An 18,309-nucleotide genomic window follows, 5' to 3' on the forward strand; every position below is an offset into this window, starting at 1 on the left:
TGCTTTGGTTATCTTTATTCATGGCTATTTCCTTATCCCTGTGGCAGCCAGAATATTTTTGTGCTATCGATGACACCTCCTGTGCTGCAGCAGCTAATTGCCTGACTAATTGCCTTGGAGAATCTCCCGCTTGCCCTAATTCTGCAAGTCTACTCAAAGGTGAGCTAAGCCCGTATCCAGGAGGCCTGCGCTCTGCTACCACAAACTGGCAACAAACAACAGATTATTATTACAGCTTAAGCTAAATCATCCTTTCAAATAAGGTCATCTTTCCTTTAAGTATAACATCGTTACAGCCTTTCACTGCAAGCATGCAGAGTACTTCCAGCTTTTTTTGCGTGTGGCTGCACAGGCAGGAAAAGGCGGTTAGGAAAAAAGGACCCTGCAGCTGTGCATTAAGGAGGGAAAGCAATGTTAACAAATCTGGGGAGGAACTTCCCACAACATTATACATTTCTTTGTTCTCGCACATGCAGGAATAGGCTTTTGACTTTACCAAACAGTGAGTTATGTTTTTATACAATAACTTTTTTGTTCTACAAGTTCAATACTTGCCATTTATCCTGGTAAGTACTGAGGATGTATCTTGCATTTATTAATTGTACCACAGAAGCACTAATTCTCAATAGGAGTATGAAAACAGACCCTATTAAGTGTTCGGGTTTGCAGATTGAAACTCTAGAGCATGAGACCCCTGCATACCCTAAGGCCACTTTCTCTTCCTCTCGTCACAATCTGATACCGCATAGCTATGATCCCCACAGACAAGCAAACTGTCAAGCATGTTTGAAAAAGGAAGGGAGCTGATAAAGAGCATTTCCTTGTTTCCCAAACTTGAAGCTTGCAGCTCCTTTTCCCACCCACAGTCAAAACCAAACCAATTCTGCTGTTTCAAGGAATCTAGCCATTTTCTCATATAGCTGAGGCTTAGGAGCCTCCTGAGAAAGTAGGTTGTTTTTTTCTGTATTCAGTTATCTGCCTAGCCAATACTGTGATGTTTGAACTACATTTCTGGATTTACCACTTTGAATTGCTGTGCATCAAAGCATCTGCCTTTCAGTGCTCAACATTGTAACCATCATCTGGATTCAGACGAGACATAAAATTATCCTCGTGTTGGCTGTGTGTGATCTATGTAACTGGTATTTTCACTTTGTGGTTCAAAAGCTCCCTTTTAATCAACAGACTCAAGGGCAAAACATTTCAGGTCTTCCTCATTCTTCAAGTCCATTTAGAAGTTATAAGAGTCTCAGTTATTTTAATTAACTTTGATTATATGGTCATTAGTCAAATTGCTTTTTTCCCTTTGTTTTGTGCATGCCATGCACAAATGATCAGTATACAGCAGACAGGACAAGTCCAGATATGCAAATAAATAAATCCTACAGTTCTTGGAAAACTAAAATGTGCTACTGACCTCCTAGTCTCAAGTAGAGATGGCAGCAAGCCACATACACATACTGTTTTACCCCTCTGGGTAGATGGAAGTCGAGCTCATACTATTATAAAATGACTAGTACTCACAAAAATCAAAATATAACATTTCAGCACTTGACATAAAAGCAAAATTTAAAAACTCGTTATTTTTATTGTGCTAAAGTTATGTGAAGGAAGAATTTTTTCTTTAAAGAGAGAGTATTTTTTAATTAAATGCTATCCTTTAAAGGTGCTGTGATGAAAGAAGGACTGGAAAGAATCAGATCCTCCAAGGTATCTAGGTGTCCAATACTGTTGCAATCCAAAACAAGTCATGTGAAATGCCAAAATCTTTTTGTGGTCTTGTGCCAAGGTGACTTGGTCCAGGCTGACACGCTGAAGCACACACACAAAATGACCAGGGAATCCTGATCTCCCCCGTCTTAGTCTAGGAGCTAATGCCCTAAAAATACTGGATTGACCTTCCTCCTAGCTTTGTCCCAGTATTAATCATAATCTGTTACTGGTGTTCAGTAACACAGAATAACAGTGTTCCTCACCATGAAGTTCCTAGAGACCAGGTCCTGTCAGAAAAATATCTGTGTGCAGTTTCATGATACACCTGTCCTATCAATCTAACAGCTGCTGAAAGGGCAGTTCTGCTTCTCTGTCTGCCTCCAGCCGTGTGCCCTCACCACTCCCTTTGCACACTGCAATTACTGATTATTGGTCCACAGTGCAAGTAAGATCTCACTCCCTGATCTGACAGAGAACTAACCCATGACAAAATCCTCGATCCATTAGATCAACAAGCCAATGCACAGTTACCAGATCTGACACAAAGATGAATGTCGTAATGCATATCCAAGGATCAGGGAGGCAGAGCGAGGCCACATCTCTTGGGAACTGTCTGATTTAAAGTGAATTAGGTGCAATAGGAAATTGCATCATTAATCACAGTGAAAATGCTCAAAGGGCAGGTAAAGGTCCCAACACACACCGCTGAAATTGCTGCTTATCACTCAAGAGCAAGGCATGCGATTGTTAGACAAGGGAAACTTCTCAAGACACTACTTACATCAATCACAAGCAGAAATCTTTAATTTTCAGGGCACTCGAATGCACTCAGCTGCCTAAAGACCCTATCTACATTCCAATACCTAAATCCTTCCTACCCCTAGCTCTCTGCCTCCTCTACCAAAAGTTTCTGCCCTCTGAAGTGGCAGCTGTTGACACCAAGGATGTTTTAGGTTAAAATCTCAGCAGTGTAAACTAAAATGCTGATGCATTGATGATCTAGATGCAGAATATCTCATACTACTTGGAGCTACATCCACCAGATCTTATGAGTCAAGTCTTAAAAGATTTATATTAACACTCTGTTTCAAAGAGATGACTAAGGCTGGAAGATGCTACCTGGAAGTAAGAATGCTGAGAGCATAGGACCCTAAGAAATAGAAGATAAAATGAAGGAAAAGCACTTTAAAGGTTAAATTCTTAAAGGAGATTTTCCCAAACATAAATATCTTAAGTGACAGGAAATATGACTAGAATGAGGACCATAAATCCCGATCATGTAAATCTAGCAAGAGAGGCCTTCACTGTTGCATCCTACCTCCTAGATTCCACACATTGCAGGCTCTCTGCAGCACTTAAACTCTAGATCCAGGTCATTCATTTCTGGCCCTAAAAGTATAAGAGTAACCCTTTACTTGCTGCCTTCCTCCTTATGTTTCCATTACCAATGTAAGGCTTTCTGTTGATCTGACTTCCAGACAGTAAAAATGTTAAGGACTACATGTTTCCTCCAACCAAATATTTAGCAAAAGACTTAAAGAGACATGTAACAGTCCATTCACTCCTTGTCCCTTAAACATCATGTCTTTTTGCCAGATGATGTATGCCTAACATGCTGAAACAAAATATCATGCAGAAGTGCTCAAGAAGCACTTCAAGAGCTCAACAAAGCTCAAGAAGCTTGACATGGCTGTACAGTTTTGGTGTTTAGCATAAGGAACTGCAAAGACACCAGAACTATGTCAAGCTGAGATACCATACTTGCAGACAAAGCCACCAACGAAAACTAATTTTTGCCAACATGGAATGCACGGAGGTAGCTAACTCCTTTCATAGCTGCAGAAAAGCTATTTTCCAGTCATTCTTTAATGTGACTGAATTAAAGCCAACTTCCAAGGATCCCATAACCAGCATACTGGATGTATTCGGTACCAGCTATTAGCTGGTTATATTTTTAGAAGATCTCACTACCAGGAGCAATGAATGTTGATGTGAAATATTTGGCCTAATGACTTATCTACAAAAAAATGAAGCCTTTTAAAAAAAACTAAGCAGAATACCAGTCTTTGAACATCTTTTCTAACTAGTGGTAAAGGAAGACTTGAGAAATTACTGACTCTAAATTATACAAACCCACAGAGGAACTCTTAGGAAACCATTAAGGAAGGGAAAGCATTAAGGAACTAGCCTTACATACCTTGAAGCCTGAACTGCTCACAAACCTTTAACCTTAGCTGCATTTGCCTCACAAGATGAAAACTACATGACACGGTTTCTTTCAAATAAGAGAACATGAACAAGAGAGATTCTAGCTCTTCTAGAAAATAAAGCTAATACTTGCAGTTTTGTGCTACATCATGCATGCTTTCTTAGCCCTGAAGACAAGAAGGAACTTTCATACGCTGCCAGAGCGTATGCAAGTATTTCACTTCAGGCCCAGCATTGGAGAACGTTCACTTCCCAAGGCTCTATGCACAGTTGCATTTTACACGTGCTCCACAAACAGCATTGGTTTTCTAGATGGAATTTAATTAACTGATTTTGCTCTATGAAGCTTTTATATATTGAACCCTAGCACTCGCTTCCAGTGGAGGTCATCAGGGATGCTGATCACTTCCAGGAGCAGCAGGTCTCATACCGAGGAATATGCCCCTATAAAGCAGGGAAAGTATGTGGAGGAGGACACAACATGGGAGTGGAGCCAATCACCATCTGAGATGGGGTAGGGAAGGTGCTGTTAGAGGAAGAGCAACAGAAGATGGAGCAGTGGTGAGGAGAAGTGACTCCAAGGAGACAATAAGCAATAAACAGGGCAGGAGCCTCCTGATGCATTGATGATCCCTTGCTCAAGGAACATCTTGACACTCCTTGGAGCTGCTTGCAAGCACAGCAAATTCCATCTTAAAGGATTACTGCAATTCTGTGAAATACTGTTCTGAGCGAAATAGAGTCTTGTTCCAAGAGACCCCATTGCCTTAGACGAAGACACGTTTCAAAACATGAAAATGAAATCTCTCTGAAATGGAGATTTAAAGGGTATGGAAAATTAAGTTGGGAAGTATCTTTGCTGCTATAAACAAACCCAGCAATTTGAAAAAGACTTTAAATGCTGGGATATGGAGTAAGAATGAAGAGAAAAAACAAAACAGAACACTGAAGATGGGAGATAGAAATGACTGGATGCACGTATTGAGAGCTAGGGCTAAAAGAAATGCAACTCAGTTTTTGAATATATAGTTATTCCTCTCCCTTATTTTGACCTTCTCAAAGAAGGTTCATTTCTAAATAGTATACTTAAATGTTTCCATACGAATAAAATTTTTTAAAAGTGCCAAGAGTCCTTGTAAAATAACCCTTTCTCTCTGAAAGAAACAAAACCAAACATAAATCTGTTGCATGATAAATTTTCAACAGTTGACTTGTTCAGAGTTTGACAGAGCGCAGAACTGTCCACAAAATCCTGGATGGCACTTTACCTGTACCTGTTGTTGATTAAATGAAAATGTATTTCAGTGGAAATCAATATTGCTTTGGAGCATTAGAGTGTACAGAAAAAAATCAATTAATGTCAAAAACAGAGTTACTGTAATAACAATTAGCTCTTACATACCACTTTACTTTCAGCATATAAATTGTGTTTACCAGCTCACTTTCAGAAGGACACACTCTGCCTAATTAAATCAATCAGAAGAGCTTTTCTATTGACTTGAGTGGAAAGTGGTTTGGGAATCAGTATGCATAAGCCTATGTTTGAAGCTCAGTATGATGTAAACATCCTGTAAGGATGTTCAATATTTCTGAGAGACAGGTTAAAAAAAACAAAGAAAAACATAACCCCCCCTCTCTTCCCTTGTTCAGGCTAATGAAGAAGAGAAAAATTTACAGAGAGAAATTTGAAGAAGCTTCCCACCTACTAAACTCTCCCCTTGTTCTAATATACCACATTGCCCCTCAGAAATTAGCCAGGAACATCAGTGTTGTTCATATAGTCATATTTAACTCCTCTTTTGTCTGTTTAATCATCATCTTTAACACAAATCTTCTCCCAGTACATGCCCCAAGGACATGCATTCTCCCCAGCCTTTATCAGGGCAGAGAGTTTACCTGGCTTTACAAATGCAATGGAATGACAGTAACTCCCGCTTCCCTTGGGAGAGGACCAGAGGCTGTGAGAAAAATTCAAACACCTCTTTTCAGATTCAAATCTTTAAACAAGAAATAGTAAAGGCTAGCTGATTTTACATTGCTTTCTTTTCCCCTTCACTAACTTTACTGTATGCCAAAGAGAAAAGCTCTCTCCTGCTGCAAAAAAATCTCTTTTTCAGTCTGTCCATCAGAAAATCATTTGGAAAGATTCAAGACAATTATGAATTTAACACTGTAAGGACCACAGAAAACATATTCTACATTAAAACAACAACAGCATCAAATACAGTGAAGCACCTCAACTAAACTCTCTACCACATCTATCACTTTTTTAGTCCCTCAGTTACCCTTTCAAACATAAAATTGTGATTTCACCTTCTCCGCATTAGATCACCATCCTTGATCACATACGCCTGACATGCCCATATAAAATACACAATTCTTAACTGAAACCACATGCTGTGGTTAGGCATAGTCATCATCTAATGGTCTGGCATATCCAACTGGGCTTGAGCTGAAGCAGCTCATTTGTGTCCATCAGGCCACAGACAGATGATCTGGCACACTAGCAGATACTGCAGTCATGCCCTGGAGATGCAGGCAAACATTTCATTGCGCCACTACTGGAAGAACAAAAGTAAGAGGAAGAAGAGGAAGACAGAAGGAAGGGAAGGGTTTATGTTCTGCTGGAGGAGTAAGACCAGATAGGATTTTCAACCATCACAGCAAGATTAACAAGAGCTTGTTCATCACAAATTTTAGCTTAGCATTAATGAAAGAAGTCAGCTGACTTTAAGTAGAGAGAGACTACTCATCCTTTTGCAAAGCTGCTAGTTATAGTAGCATTACTTAGGCAATACAGTGAGCCAGAAAACTGTTGCATATTTAATTCCACAAGTGGATTTCTGCAATCATATCAGAGCCAGAGATAACAGACAAGCGCTGTGACTTCTGAATTTTAAAACAGAACAAAGCTTCTGAAAGAAAATGTTTTAAAATACTTCATTGGCAAAGATTACTTTATTAACAAAAATGTTGCACAGAAATTTAATGCAGAGGCATTACACTAAATTTGATGATAAAATTAAGTTAGGGGTTTCTCTCCTACATTAAACAGGAATCAAAAAATTTCACTACAGATGCTTTCTAAAACCTGCTTCATGTAGTAAGTGATAAGAATTCTGCCCCCCATCACCTAAAATTACAGCAGCAAAAAAAACACAAGTGATGATCTGTAATGCATAAGGATTTGTTGAACAGTGTTTTGTTCAAGTCAAATACATGTATCCAACAGCATTTAAAAATCAGCAAAACATTTTTTAAAGCTAGATGATTTTAGTATGATTTCATAATTTCTTACATTTTTATATGAAGAGGGTACCTGAAATAATCCCTCCTTGATAATCATCCTGAAAGTAATAAGTGGTGGCCTGAGGTCCTGCTGTACCATATCAAGAGCACGCAAGTGTTGGTAAAAGCATTATATTCACAACAGTATTATAATAGCTTACCATGCTGGGAGGGATTCCTGTTCGTGATCTCTCCTTTCTCAAGGAAGCCAGGGCTCCTGCCAAGCCCGTCCATGTCTGCATCAGGACTGCTGAAGCCATTTACTTGATTTGGGTCCCTGGTGACAGTGTTAATGCGGGTCGGGATAGGTTCAAATGTAGGGTCTAATTCCAAGATCAGCCTGTTCAGCTGCTCAATGGACTGATCAATATCCAAAGTTGGAGAAGCTGGCAAGCCCCCTGTATTCAGTCCTAGATCCAGGCCATTTGTGTCCCTCTGAGGCACTAGTCTTGCCTTAAAACTCTCGCCACTGGGGTGTTCTGCAGCTTCGTTGACACCTGGCACGTTTCCAAGCCCCCTCTGCACAGCATCTCTGCTGCTGGAGCCCCGCGTCGGGGTGTCCGGGACCCGGGACTGACTCTGGACACTGCCTGAATTCTCTACAGTGTTATGAATGCCAACCCTCACTTCATTCTCTGGAGCAAAACCATACTGGTGAGCAGTGACCATCTGCTGCTGGCGTACCCACGTCTGCGTAGAGTAGTTACTTGGGCCGTAGGCTTGAGGCTGAGGTGAGACAGAAGGGTTCCTTTGCAGTTGCTGAGTTGGTTTTGGCTCAGTGCTTCCAAACGATCTCTCATAGAGGGGATCCACACCAATTCCCAGGTCTGGGGCAAGAGCACTGTGATGGTCTTCCCCAGTGTTACTTCCAAAGCCATCTGAGAGAAGGGAGTTCTGACTGCTCTTGTGGCAACTGAAGTTCCCAAGGTGGGTGGAGTGCTGACCTTCTGAGGAGGACAAAGTCCCAATGCTGTCCACGCTGTGAAGGTCATGATTGGGCATTTCATCATCCAGAATATCAGTCTCCCTGTCCTTCAGCTTGGTGTCTCCATTCACATGAACCTGAGCTGGCACTATGTGGCGAGTCCCACTATACTTGCTTCGGGCATCAGTCATATCCTTGGCGGTGCTGACAGAATCCTCCAGGCCAAAGCCACTAAGTAGCTGGTCCAGTTCTGCCTTCTCCTGCGGGCTTAGACCTCGTTTGCCTCCTGGTGCAAGGCGCTCCTCAGTTTTGTCTGTCCTGATAGAAGCTGTTGAATGTCCAGAATCACTGCTGACAGAGAGGGTATGATCACTGTGATCGGGACTGCTGGTCACAGGAACACCATGAGCAACACAGGGGATGCTGGTGTCTGAAGAGCTCTTCTTTCTCACTTTTGCATACAGACTGCCATCAATGGGACCTTGGGTATGCAGCACTGTGAAGAGACAAGTAACAGGCAGAGAAAAGGACAAGGTATTACATGAGGGCTCTGACTGGTGTCATACCACATTGCAGAAATACTGCTGATATTAATGCCATTGTTTCTACAAAACTAAATTGGCTCTACAGACCCACCATCAACCAATGGCATTATCTTCTTCCATATTTCAATATATAACAAAGTTCTTGATGAAAACATAACATGACATCATAGCCCAAGATCAAACACAGTGCTCTTTCCTTTTATGCTTTTTTGGAAAGAAGTTCACGGCTCTAAAAACTCTTCATCCTGATTCAAACAACTACACTATTGCAGTGCCAGAAATTTGAAAGGCAGCTACCAAGTTTTCCATTCAGAGCAAGAATGGTAGGAACCTTCAACCTTTCTTGCTTTGAACCTATATCATGCAATTACCAGTTTGTTCATTTCTGCTTGATGGTCTAACTCCACTACAAAGAATCATTTGCTCATTTTCTTGATGGTGCATGGAAACAATAGGCTTTCAATCAGAGCTGCAGTCCCCTGGGAAATACAGCAATTTTGCAGGAAAGTACATCTACCCAGTTCACTAAGGCTGGGTGTTGAAAACATGTAATTGGAAACAGGTATTTGCCTGAGCACAACTTAGCATGCTTCAGTGAAATCAGTAATGCACAGAAGAGCTGGGTGCGCCAAGTTTCACTTTCTTACAGGGCTAACAAACTCAGGTGAAGGGCCTCAATGATGTGACTGCCTTGCTTTTGATCTCAGAACTATGTTACTGGCATCTGTGGATGCTGCTGCCTCTTGCTATCTAGAGGCATCAAATCATGTATTTTTTAAACTGACATACTGATTTTCCCCCTCATCCTACAGTCATCATTCATTGCTTTGTAATCCATCCTCATTCTTTCTTTTCTACAATCAATAAAAGATTACCCTAGAACATAGAGCAGAAAGTCAAGAGAACCAAAAGTTAGAGACAAAGTGCTCAGCCTCGGGACTGTCTCCTATGTACATGCCTCTAAATGTTTATCACGTATGTAATATTTTAGATATTATACTTTATTGCTGACACAAATAACATGAAACATATATTCAACAACAACAAATACAAAATATATACAGGACAGGTAATTAAAGTTGTTGACAAAACACTTTTTGCTCCCCAGACAAAACAAACTTGAGCAGATTTTTACATACAAGTAGGAAGTAAAAAAAAGCCATGATCCATTTGAGTTGAAAATACTGTGAGAACAACCTCTTCCATGTTATTTCAGTACTACCAGCACTGGCAATGGATAAAACCACAGAACACCGAGCACAGTGCTCTCCCTCTGGAACATTTTAAAAGCTCAAGAGTCTACTTGAATCCAGCTTATATTACCCACACCACTTCTTCCTACCTCTGCCTGTCAGGGTTCTTTAAAGATCTTCTTAACATTATAGACCCAGGAGAATAAACTAAGCCCTGGGAGGCACATTCTTATGATGTATGGCCTAATCCTTTACTGGATTTGTTCATGCACCTCCCACAGACATCAAGCAGGTTCCATCAACCAGAGGCAGAGTATGGCTCCTGGGCTCTTACCCAGGACTGAAAATGAATGTGATTCCTAGTTCTGGTCTTATAAAAAAGCTTTATGAGTAAATACTTCTACCGTGCACCAAGCCAAGAAAGTAAAATGAGTGGTTCTGTTTTGGAAGGTTTTAAGGCTCAATTACCAAAACATTTATATTAAGCAGAAGTTTGAGAAGAACTTTCCCCTACCCATAGTTTGAGAATTGTTCGATAGTAAGAAAATTCGACCATTAAAAACTTAGGAACAGGGAGATTTTTGTTAAAGGCAACCAACAGCTTAGTCTCCATCATGGGAATTCCGGAATCAAAAGATCCACTGACAGCCCAATAAATTTTAAAGTCAACTGTACCACACAGTTTCAAATTATATTTTAAATGACACCATGGTCATGAAGCTTCAGAACATTACTAGTTAGCCTTTCTGGTAATGTCATTTTAGAAAACGCATTATTCATAAATTTTACCCACGATGGCAATGAATTCATCAGTTTATAATGGCAAGAAAAGTGGTCTGGTTGGAAAAAGCATTCATTATGCAACATACTGCCAAGTTTCCATCAGTTAAAACACTGTTGTACACTAGAGGTTATATGATAGGCTCAATAGATTTTAGCCAATAATTAAAGGACAACTTTTTCCTTTCTAAAGACTAGGTACTATTTGTTGCCTACTGTTGTTTTTAAAAATGCACAAAAGGCCAAAAACATTCCTTTTTAGAACAAGTCATCAGGCTAGGGGAAAAACAAAAAACCCAATTCCCCTTGCCATAGAATTTCTCTATGGGCAAACTGTTAGAAGCTTGCTGAAGTTTATGCTGTACAACATGTAAATCCCACAGTGACAAAAGCTGCTATGCAAGACGTTGAATGTCTGTATACAGATATTTAAAAATGGTATTTATGGTTTAATGAAGACAAATACTGTATGCAAGGAAAAGACTACCAACTGACAGCTTTTCAATCTCTTTCCTGCTGTGATTTCTCATAAGCTCTCACTGCTGCTAGGACAATGATGCACACTTGGAGTTTCAAGATGAAAGGATAGAAAAACTTTCATATGGAATTATTTAATAGAGTTACCCCAACAAATCGTTAAAGTTCAAAAAAAAAGTTAATAGTAATTCTTAGGTGATTATTTTGTAGCAGGCAATAATTTTCTTGTGGTTAGTTTTCAGTAAAGAAACATAATTAACAAAAATACAAAACACTGCTTTGATTTGAGTAGCTGAGTATCTTGACACAAATAGACTTAGTGTTGGACTGGAATACAGGAATGTAAATACAGGACTAGTACTCTTGAACCATTAAGTCCTCCTGTGTGTCTTCTCTGTTATCCAAAACCAGGTACAGCACTGTAAATCCTTCAAACAGCCAAGAATCAGCCATAAGTCAGCCATAAATATCTCACACCACATGAAACATAACATGCAAATGTGATTCCCCCTATAGAAATGCAAACTGCTGAGGTGAGGATCTGGCACATCAGGGCTCTGCAAGGTTCAGAAATAACCCAGTTCAGTACTCCCGCTAATTCAAAATCCTTAAATTTATTTTGTATGTTGTATGTTATGTTCAACAACCACAACCAATGTGGAGGTCTCATGGACTAGGAACTGTATCAACAGAGGTGCTGTTCTGAAGAAGATATGTTCCACTTTCCAGTAGCATCTCTATTTAAAATTATACCATTTAATTTGAGAAAGAAAAAAACCCCACAAACAAGGAAACAGAGAAAAACCACAATCATTTGAGTAGACATTCTGATTCTAAATATTTTTAAATATTAGGGCTAAATATTTTTAAACAGTGCAAGTCCTCAATACATTTTTAATGGCATTAAGAATTAGCACCATTGGGTATAAATATGAAAACACCTTTTGACATAGGGTAGATCTTTTGTAGCTTATGATCTTTGCTTACTGTTTACATATTAAGTATGCAAAGTAGAATACTCCAGTTTTGCATCTTTCTATTGGGCTTTGAATTGGATATAATATCTTTAGAATATTTGGAAACTTATTTTTTTCAAATACTGAATGATTTTCATTCTTAGAGAATGCTCCTGTACATACTGCATTTATATGACAACACAAAGGTTGGGCCTAACCTGCTTCAGGATGGTGAGGTGCCTTAAATTAACAAGCATTTTTCTGATAGATATAGAAGTTAAATGGCTGTCTTTGAACTCTGAAGTGACCCCATTGCTGACTAAGATATTTAATTCCTCGCTACTCAAATCACAGTTTTAATCTGAGCTATAGTTTGTAGTGAACACTAAGAAGCTGGACAAGTTTCAGGTTTCTCCGAATAGCTACTGCTAACTCGAAAGCACCAAGGAACGGTGTAGGAATGTTTCAGACAAGTAAATCAGATGAAAGGAAGAAAAAATTTGCTACAGGAATCTCTCCCTCCCCCTACTTGTCATGTAGATGAAAATTTCTTCCTTTTGCAAACATAGCTTTCCAGATGTACTTAGAGTATGCATTTCCTCAGAAAAACTGCTACACTGAAGAAGGGCATGTGTACTCAGTAGAAGCCTGACCAATACACAGATACTACCAGACACAACAGGAGTCTTTCTCTGACTTCTCATAGGTTTTGCTTCAGGGTCACTAAATACAAAATTTGTTTAGAACAGACACAACACAGCTTACGAGACTACAAGGTTCATTACCAAAGGAACAAACTTTACACGTGAAACATGGCCGAGGGTAGGGTTTGGCGTGCAGCATTTGTATGTGGTGATATTACACTGAATAAAATAAATAATTCAATGTTCATATCCTTACACTATTCCCGACTGTGCATTTGGAAACGTCTCATTTTTACCTGGAAACTTCAATAAATCTGATCAGAAACAACAGTGGAAACTATCTTTTTGCTATGTTATGGTCCCTGTTAAAAATAAAATCTTTGAAATCTGAAATCCTCCCTAAGGAGACTAGAATCACCTTGTATAAGCAACTGAATGCTGTAAGCTCACTGGGATCCCCTACAGCAGTGCCAATCACTATATATACTAATCAACCACCCAGCCCTGGGAAAACACAACATGGTAACAGGAGGGATGGTGTCTGAACACTGCCATCTCTGTGCCATATTTCACCACCATAAAACTGGCAGCTAGGTTTTCTGGCATTCAGTGTTTCACCCTGGACCCTCGAAATTGCCAGTATGCGGAATATAAGTACGTCAAAAAACTTGAACAGCTGTGGACACAATGAGTGCTATCTTAGTCAGCATCAACATAACTGCCTACTCATATTCAAGTAACAGACCTGGGTATACTATTTATTAAGAAATTCACAAAAAAGCAAACAGTTTAGAAATATTTTATTCACCTTCCATTATCCTCTACTTGATAAATGTAGATTATCTAAATTGAAGGTACCTGTATGTGAGAGAGGGACTATGAGAACTCAGCTTTCCTAAGCGAACAAGGAACTTATCAGGATTCTCAGTCCTGCATTGATCATTTAAGTGAGCACTGAGCCATACAAAACAGGCATTTAAACTGCAAAGGAAAATGCAATCAGTAAAGCGTGGGATCTACATGTCCTACTTAAGTATCCATTTCTGAAAGCCTGGTCCATTGCCAAGCTTTGATTGTAGGCCAAGCTTCACAATCCCTAAGGCAACCTCTCAAAGCAGTGGTTTCCAAACAGAGGTTGCAGCAATTACTAGTAGGATGGTGAGCCTGACAGACACTATTTTTGGTATTTATGCTAGAACTTGAGGGGTCACATCACATTATCTGCCCATAAGTGAAGCTTAAAACAAAAAATTTGGGAACTGCTGATTTTAAGCTGTGAACCAAAAAATGAATACGATAGTTAGATTTCACAAGGAAACACCTGTGATTGTGGGATAAAACAATTTACTTGTACCTAACCACTTCTCTCTAGTAGGCAGCTGCCTTTTCAGAAACCTCAAAGAGTCACTGAAAAATTATGTCACTGTGCATTGTATTCCAGTAAACGGATGACAGAGAATCAGACACAAAGCTAAACAAAAATCCAGCTGCTCCTGAATAGTCTGAATCTTCAAATCTGCAGCTCCTGATCATGAAAACTTACGACAGATACAGCATGTAACAAACTGGAATTATTTTCAAAGGCGCACAGTTGTAGAAAAGTATTCTTGGATTAGTTTCCCCCTCCTTTTTTTTCCCTCCTCATAAACACTTACATGTAGTTCTCCAGTAATTATTATAAAAAAATTCCTACGTCTGGCACTGATCAGTAATCAGGAAATGCACTGCAGTTGGTCCTGCTTAGAGGGTATGTCTCTGAACCACAGTCATTCTTCGGTAACAAATATCCCTCTGTCTCTCTAGAAATGTCTCTCCCATCCATCCACGCCAATCTTTTTCACATTCAGTGTAGATACAACAATCATGCAAACTAAACAGTACCAGGATAGACAGCACTGATATTAAGAATTAAAGTCTCTTACGGTGCAGTGGGAGAGCTCCAGACAGCCCTAACAGCAACCAGGCACACAAGTCCCACTGCAAGCAAATGGAAATCACATGCCATTTGAAATTCATGACTTCGAAAAATCTCTCTTACTATGTCCCATGTGCTGAGCAGCACTAAGAGTTTAGTTTTACCTTAGACCTCTGTAAGATCTTTCACTCCAAGTTCAACAGAAAGAATATAATTCATTGTAAAGGTAAAAAATATTTCTGTCTAAAGCTTCCCTCCCACCCCAGACTTGGTTTCCAAAGATACGAAATGCTGTAAGGGGCAGAAACATTTTACAATATAGCACTTCTGCTACAGGGAAATTAAATATATGGGTACCATGCTCTACTGACAGCCAACATTTATGTCAATGGTTTCACCTAAATGCTATACTAAGCAGCTTGAGGTATGTAAGCAATCCATAGAATATTTAGATATGACTTGTTTAAAATGAACCAACTACCATAAATACATCTCCAAAGATTTAACACGATCCAACCTCAAAGTAGAGAGCATCTAAACTGTCACATGAAATATAAGATTTAGATTTTTTATATTACTGCTTATTTGTTCATAAAACCAGGAGAAATGAACTATTCAAATACTATAACGTTGAAAATATAAGGCTTTGAAGTACTCCCCCCCTCCTATTAAATAAGTATGTAATCTTGTATTTCCCCTTTTTCTAAAGCATATATTTGGAATATCTCTCTACTAAGACTTTTAGACTTCACTTTACTCTGGTTTTCATGCATTTTTTTTTCTAAAAAAATTAATTAGAAATGTGAAACTATGCTTGTAGGCAGGGAACACTTTGGGGGGCAAAGGGAAATTAGAAAATATAGTAGCAAAGCAAAATATTATTCTGTGCACCTTGCTAAGCAGTGGCACTGCAAAAGGCCTCATGCATTAAATACCTCATCTCAATCCCTGCTTTCACACAACTCAATCCCTGCTCTCAGTTTTTCCAAGGAAGCTGCACTCTGTAAAATGCTGGAGTAACACAGCTGTCAAAAAAGAGGGGAAGTGCACAACAGTGGAGCCCTAAGTAGTGCTGGAATTTGGCTACCCAGACTGAAGAGGCCCACTTTCTTCCAGTCTGACTTCCCCTTTCAGGAGGTACTGCAACCCCCTGAACTAACCAGGCTCAAGCCTGACAAAATTCCCACACTGATTCTGAATTACACACACATTAGTATCAGGGAGCCCTTTATAAATGAAAGCCTCAGAGCAAAGGGTATGTGTGTATTTTCATTCCCATACCTAATATACAAAGAGCAACTTATATAGGAAGTAGAAGCTGAAATACCAACACATACCAAATTCAGCAGCTCCCTTCCAAGCCTGTGTTTCCTGGCACTTCCTCTCGTGAAATCCAAATACCTGAAGGCAGGCTTGTCAGTAAAAAGACATTTCAGTCTTTCAGCCTTTTGACTTGTCCCCACAGCCACCCCCTGTCCATTCACCGCTTGTGAAAACACACAGAAATGCAAGCCAGCTAGGTAAACACATACACCACAGGCCTGGCAAGAACCGTTCTGACCCAGTCCACCTGAACAGAAAGCAGAGAAAGGTTGCAAATGCACAAGCTTTTGCACAGTATACCATTGATCGTGTTGCAGCAGGAAACATTATAGGAGATCAGGATTATTTCTTGCAACACCAGAAATAAATATTTCTACCCTCAGGCAAACCTGGACAAGTCCAGAGCTGCATTCCTTCAAAGTTAAATCTTTTTGTGTGTGCTTGTCTTTTCCTTTCTCCCTCTCTAACACAGGCCCTCATTCCTTGCAAACTCTTCCCATATAACTCCTATAAAATTCATACAGAAATACATGTGGTCTGTATTTCCAGCTCTTGAACTGTAAGAAAGCTTCTTACCTCTTTACCAGGCACGTTCAGGAACTTTCTGCAGGAGTCAATCATTGGCTTATGTAAATCAACTAATGCTCCCTTAAGCAAAAGATGGTGCAGAGGAAAGCCAGAGTTAAGGCAAACACCCCGGCTTAAAAAGGCATGAAATCTCTCTGCTCCTGCTGTTCGCACTACAGCTGCTGTTCCTGCTCCTGGAGGTAAATGGTCTTGCTCAGAAGCATAATACTTGTATCAGCCAGAAAAAGCAAATGAAAATGTAAACACAAGGGAGGAGCCTGAGGGGACAATCAGGCTCAATGAAATCTGAACTCCTGGAGCCAAGGAGGAGTGGTAAAGCCTTGGCTGAAAAGGTAATTCAGACTATTTCTTTACAGTGGTCCTTTTCTCAGTCTGTTTCAATATCCTAACAAAGCCGAGTGCGTTTCAACCCCCCGATTATTTAGCCACGCGCTTACGATTGCCTGAGCTTGATGCCTTCTTCCTAAAACAAACAGCTCTTAAAAAACGTTGCTCTCCCTCACTGAACAATCACGTTAGCCACTCTCGCCCGAGCCTTCAAGAAACTGCATGTGATGGAGCTCTCAGGCAAGAAACGCTTTCTGGAGAGCCTGCAGTGATAATGCTCATTTTTATGTAGCAGCTGCTGCTTGCGAGCTCCCAGACCGCAGCCGGCTTTGACTCCTGTCTGCAATGAATCAGCTCAGACAAGGGGGAGCGAGCCTGGCAGTTTCTGCAAGCCCTTATGCCTTTAATAACAGCTGTATCTCACCACACAGCAGCCCACAAATTTCTGCTCTAAACATTAGCACAAATGTACACACGCATCTCCACAAGGCAGCTGTGCCACTAGGCAACATTCGTTTTCTCTTCCAAAGACTGCCGAAACTTTATTAGTCCTCACCAGCACAAAGAATAAAGGTGGCTCTTATACACACAAAATAGAGAATACCACGCATCTACCTGTTAACTCCTAACAAACCTACTTCAAAAAGATACACTGCACCTCTGCTCAAGTGATGCTGCTCTTCAAATCCCTAACTGACTGCGTATTAAACTAGAGTCAGGATTCTGATAAAAGGAATAAATTCCCGCATACAAGCTACACAGCCACTACTTTTTGACAACCAGAGGATGGGCTCTCTCCTCCTTGAGGATTAGTGTGGAATGCTGCTGACACTGCTTGTAAGCTGAAAACTGTAACATCTGTCTCAAAAATGTGACCAGAAACAAAAACGCATATTCAAAGCTCTCAGTGTAAACTGATGAGTCTCACCTAAGAAACTGCTTTTGGTTTTGACTCACTGTGACTGTGAGAGAAAAAAAGAGCTGTATCCCTTGCTTGAATTGCACTACTTCTGCTCATTCACAAACTGGGTAAGCCTATACTGCACATTTTTGGTGATCTTAGGCTATTAGGATTCAGCATATCTAAAAGCAGACTCGGGTGCACTACTGAGACACTTGTGCTATCCAGGGTACCAGTAGAAACCTGGATGAAGTAACATCAGCTCTGCACAAATTAATTCATACTGTGGATAGTTTATCTGCAGCACAGATGAATTCAGACAGATCACCATGCTGCTGTAATTTCATTCCTTCTGGTATTCTGGATAGCCTTAGTGGTAATCCACACCATCACAGCAGGAATGCTTTGAGACTTCGAGCTAGCTTTAAGTAGCTAGAGGTTAAACATAGCCATGGACATGTTCAGAAAAAGGGTTAAGTATCTCTCAACTGGTTTAGCTGATGCTTTGTTGGTAATCAATTGCAGA

General features: G+C 40.1%; 1 protein-coding gene across 20 annotated transcripts in view; it reads right to left on the minus strand.

The window, feature by feature from the left end:
* The window catches only part of TNS3 (tensin 3), a 319,894-nt gene that overhangs the window by 66,803 nt on the left and 234,782 nt on the right, over positions 1–18,309 (minus strand). For all 20 annotated transcript variants that reach the window (XM_064506663.1, XM_064506662.1, XM_064506659.1 and 17 more), the window contains one exon: positions 7,371–8,630. In XM_064506663.1, coding sequence (XP_064362733.1) covers positions 7,371–8,630 — 1,260 coding nt within the window. The remainder of the gene's footprint in view (positions 1–7,370; positions 8,631–18,309) is intronic.

Source organism: Dromaius novaehollandiae, chromosome 2 (genome assembly GCF_036370855.1).
Source record: "Dromaius novaehollandiae isolate bDroNov1 chromosome 2, bDroNov1.hap1, whole genome shotgun sequence".
Classification (NCBI taxonomy): Eukaryota; Metazoa; Chordata; class Aves; order Casuariiformes; family Dromaiidae; genus Dromaius; species Dromaius novaehollandiae.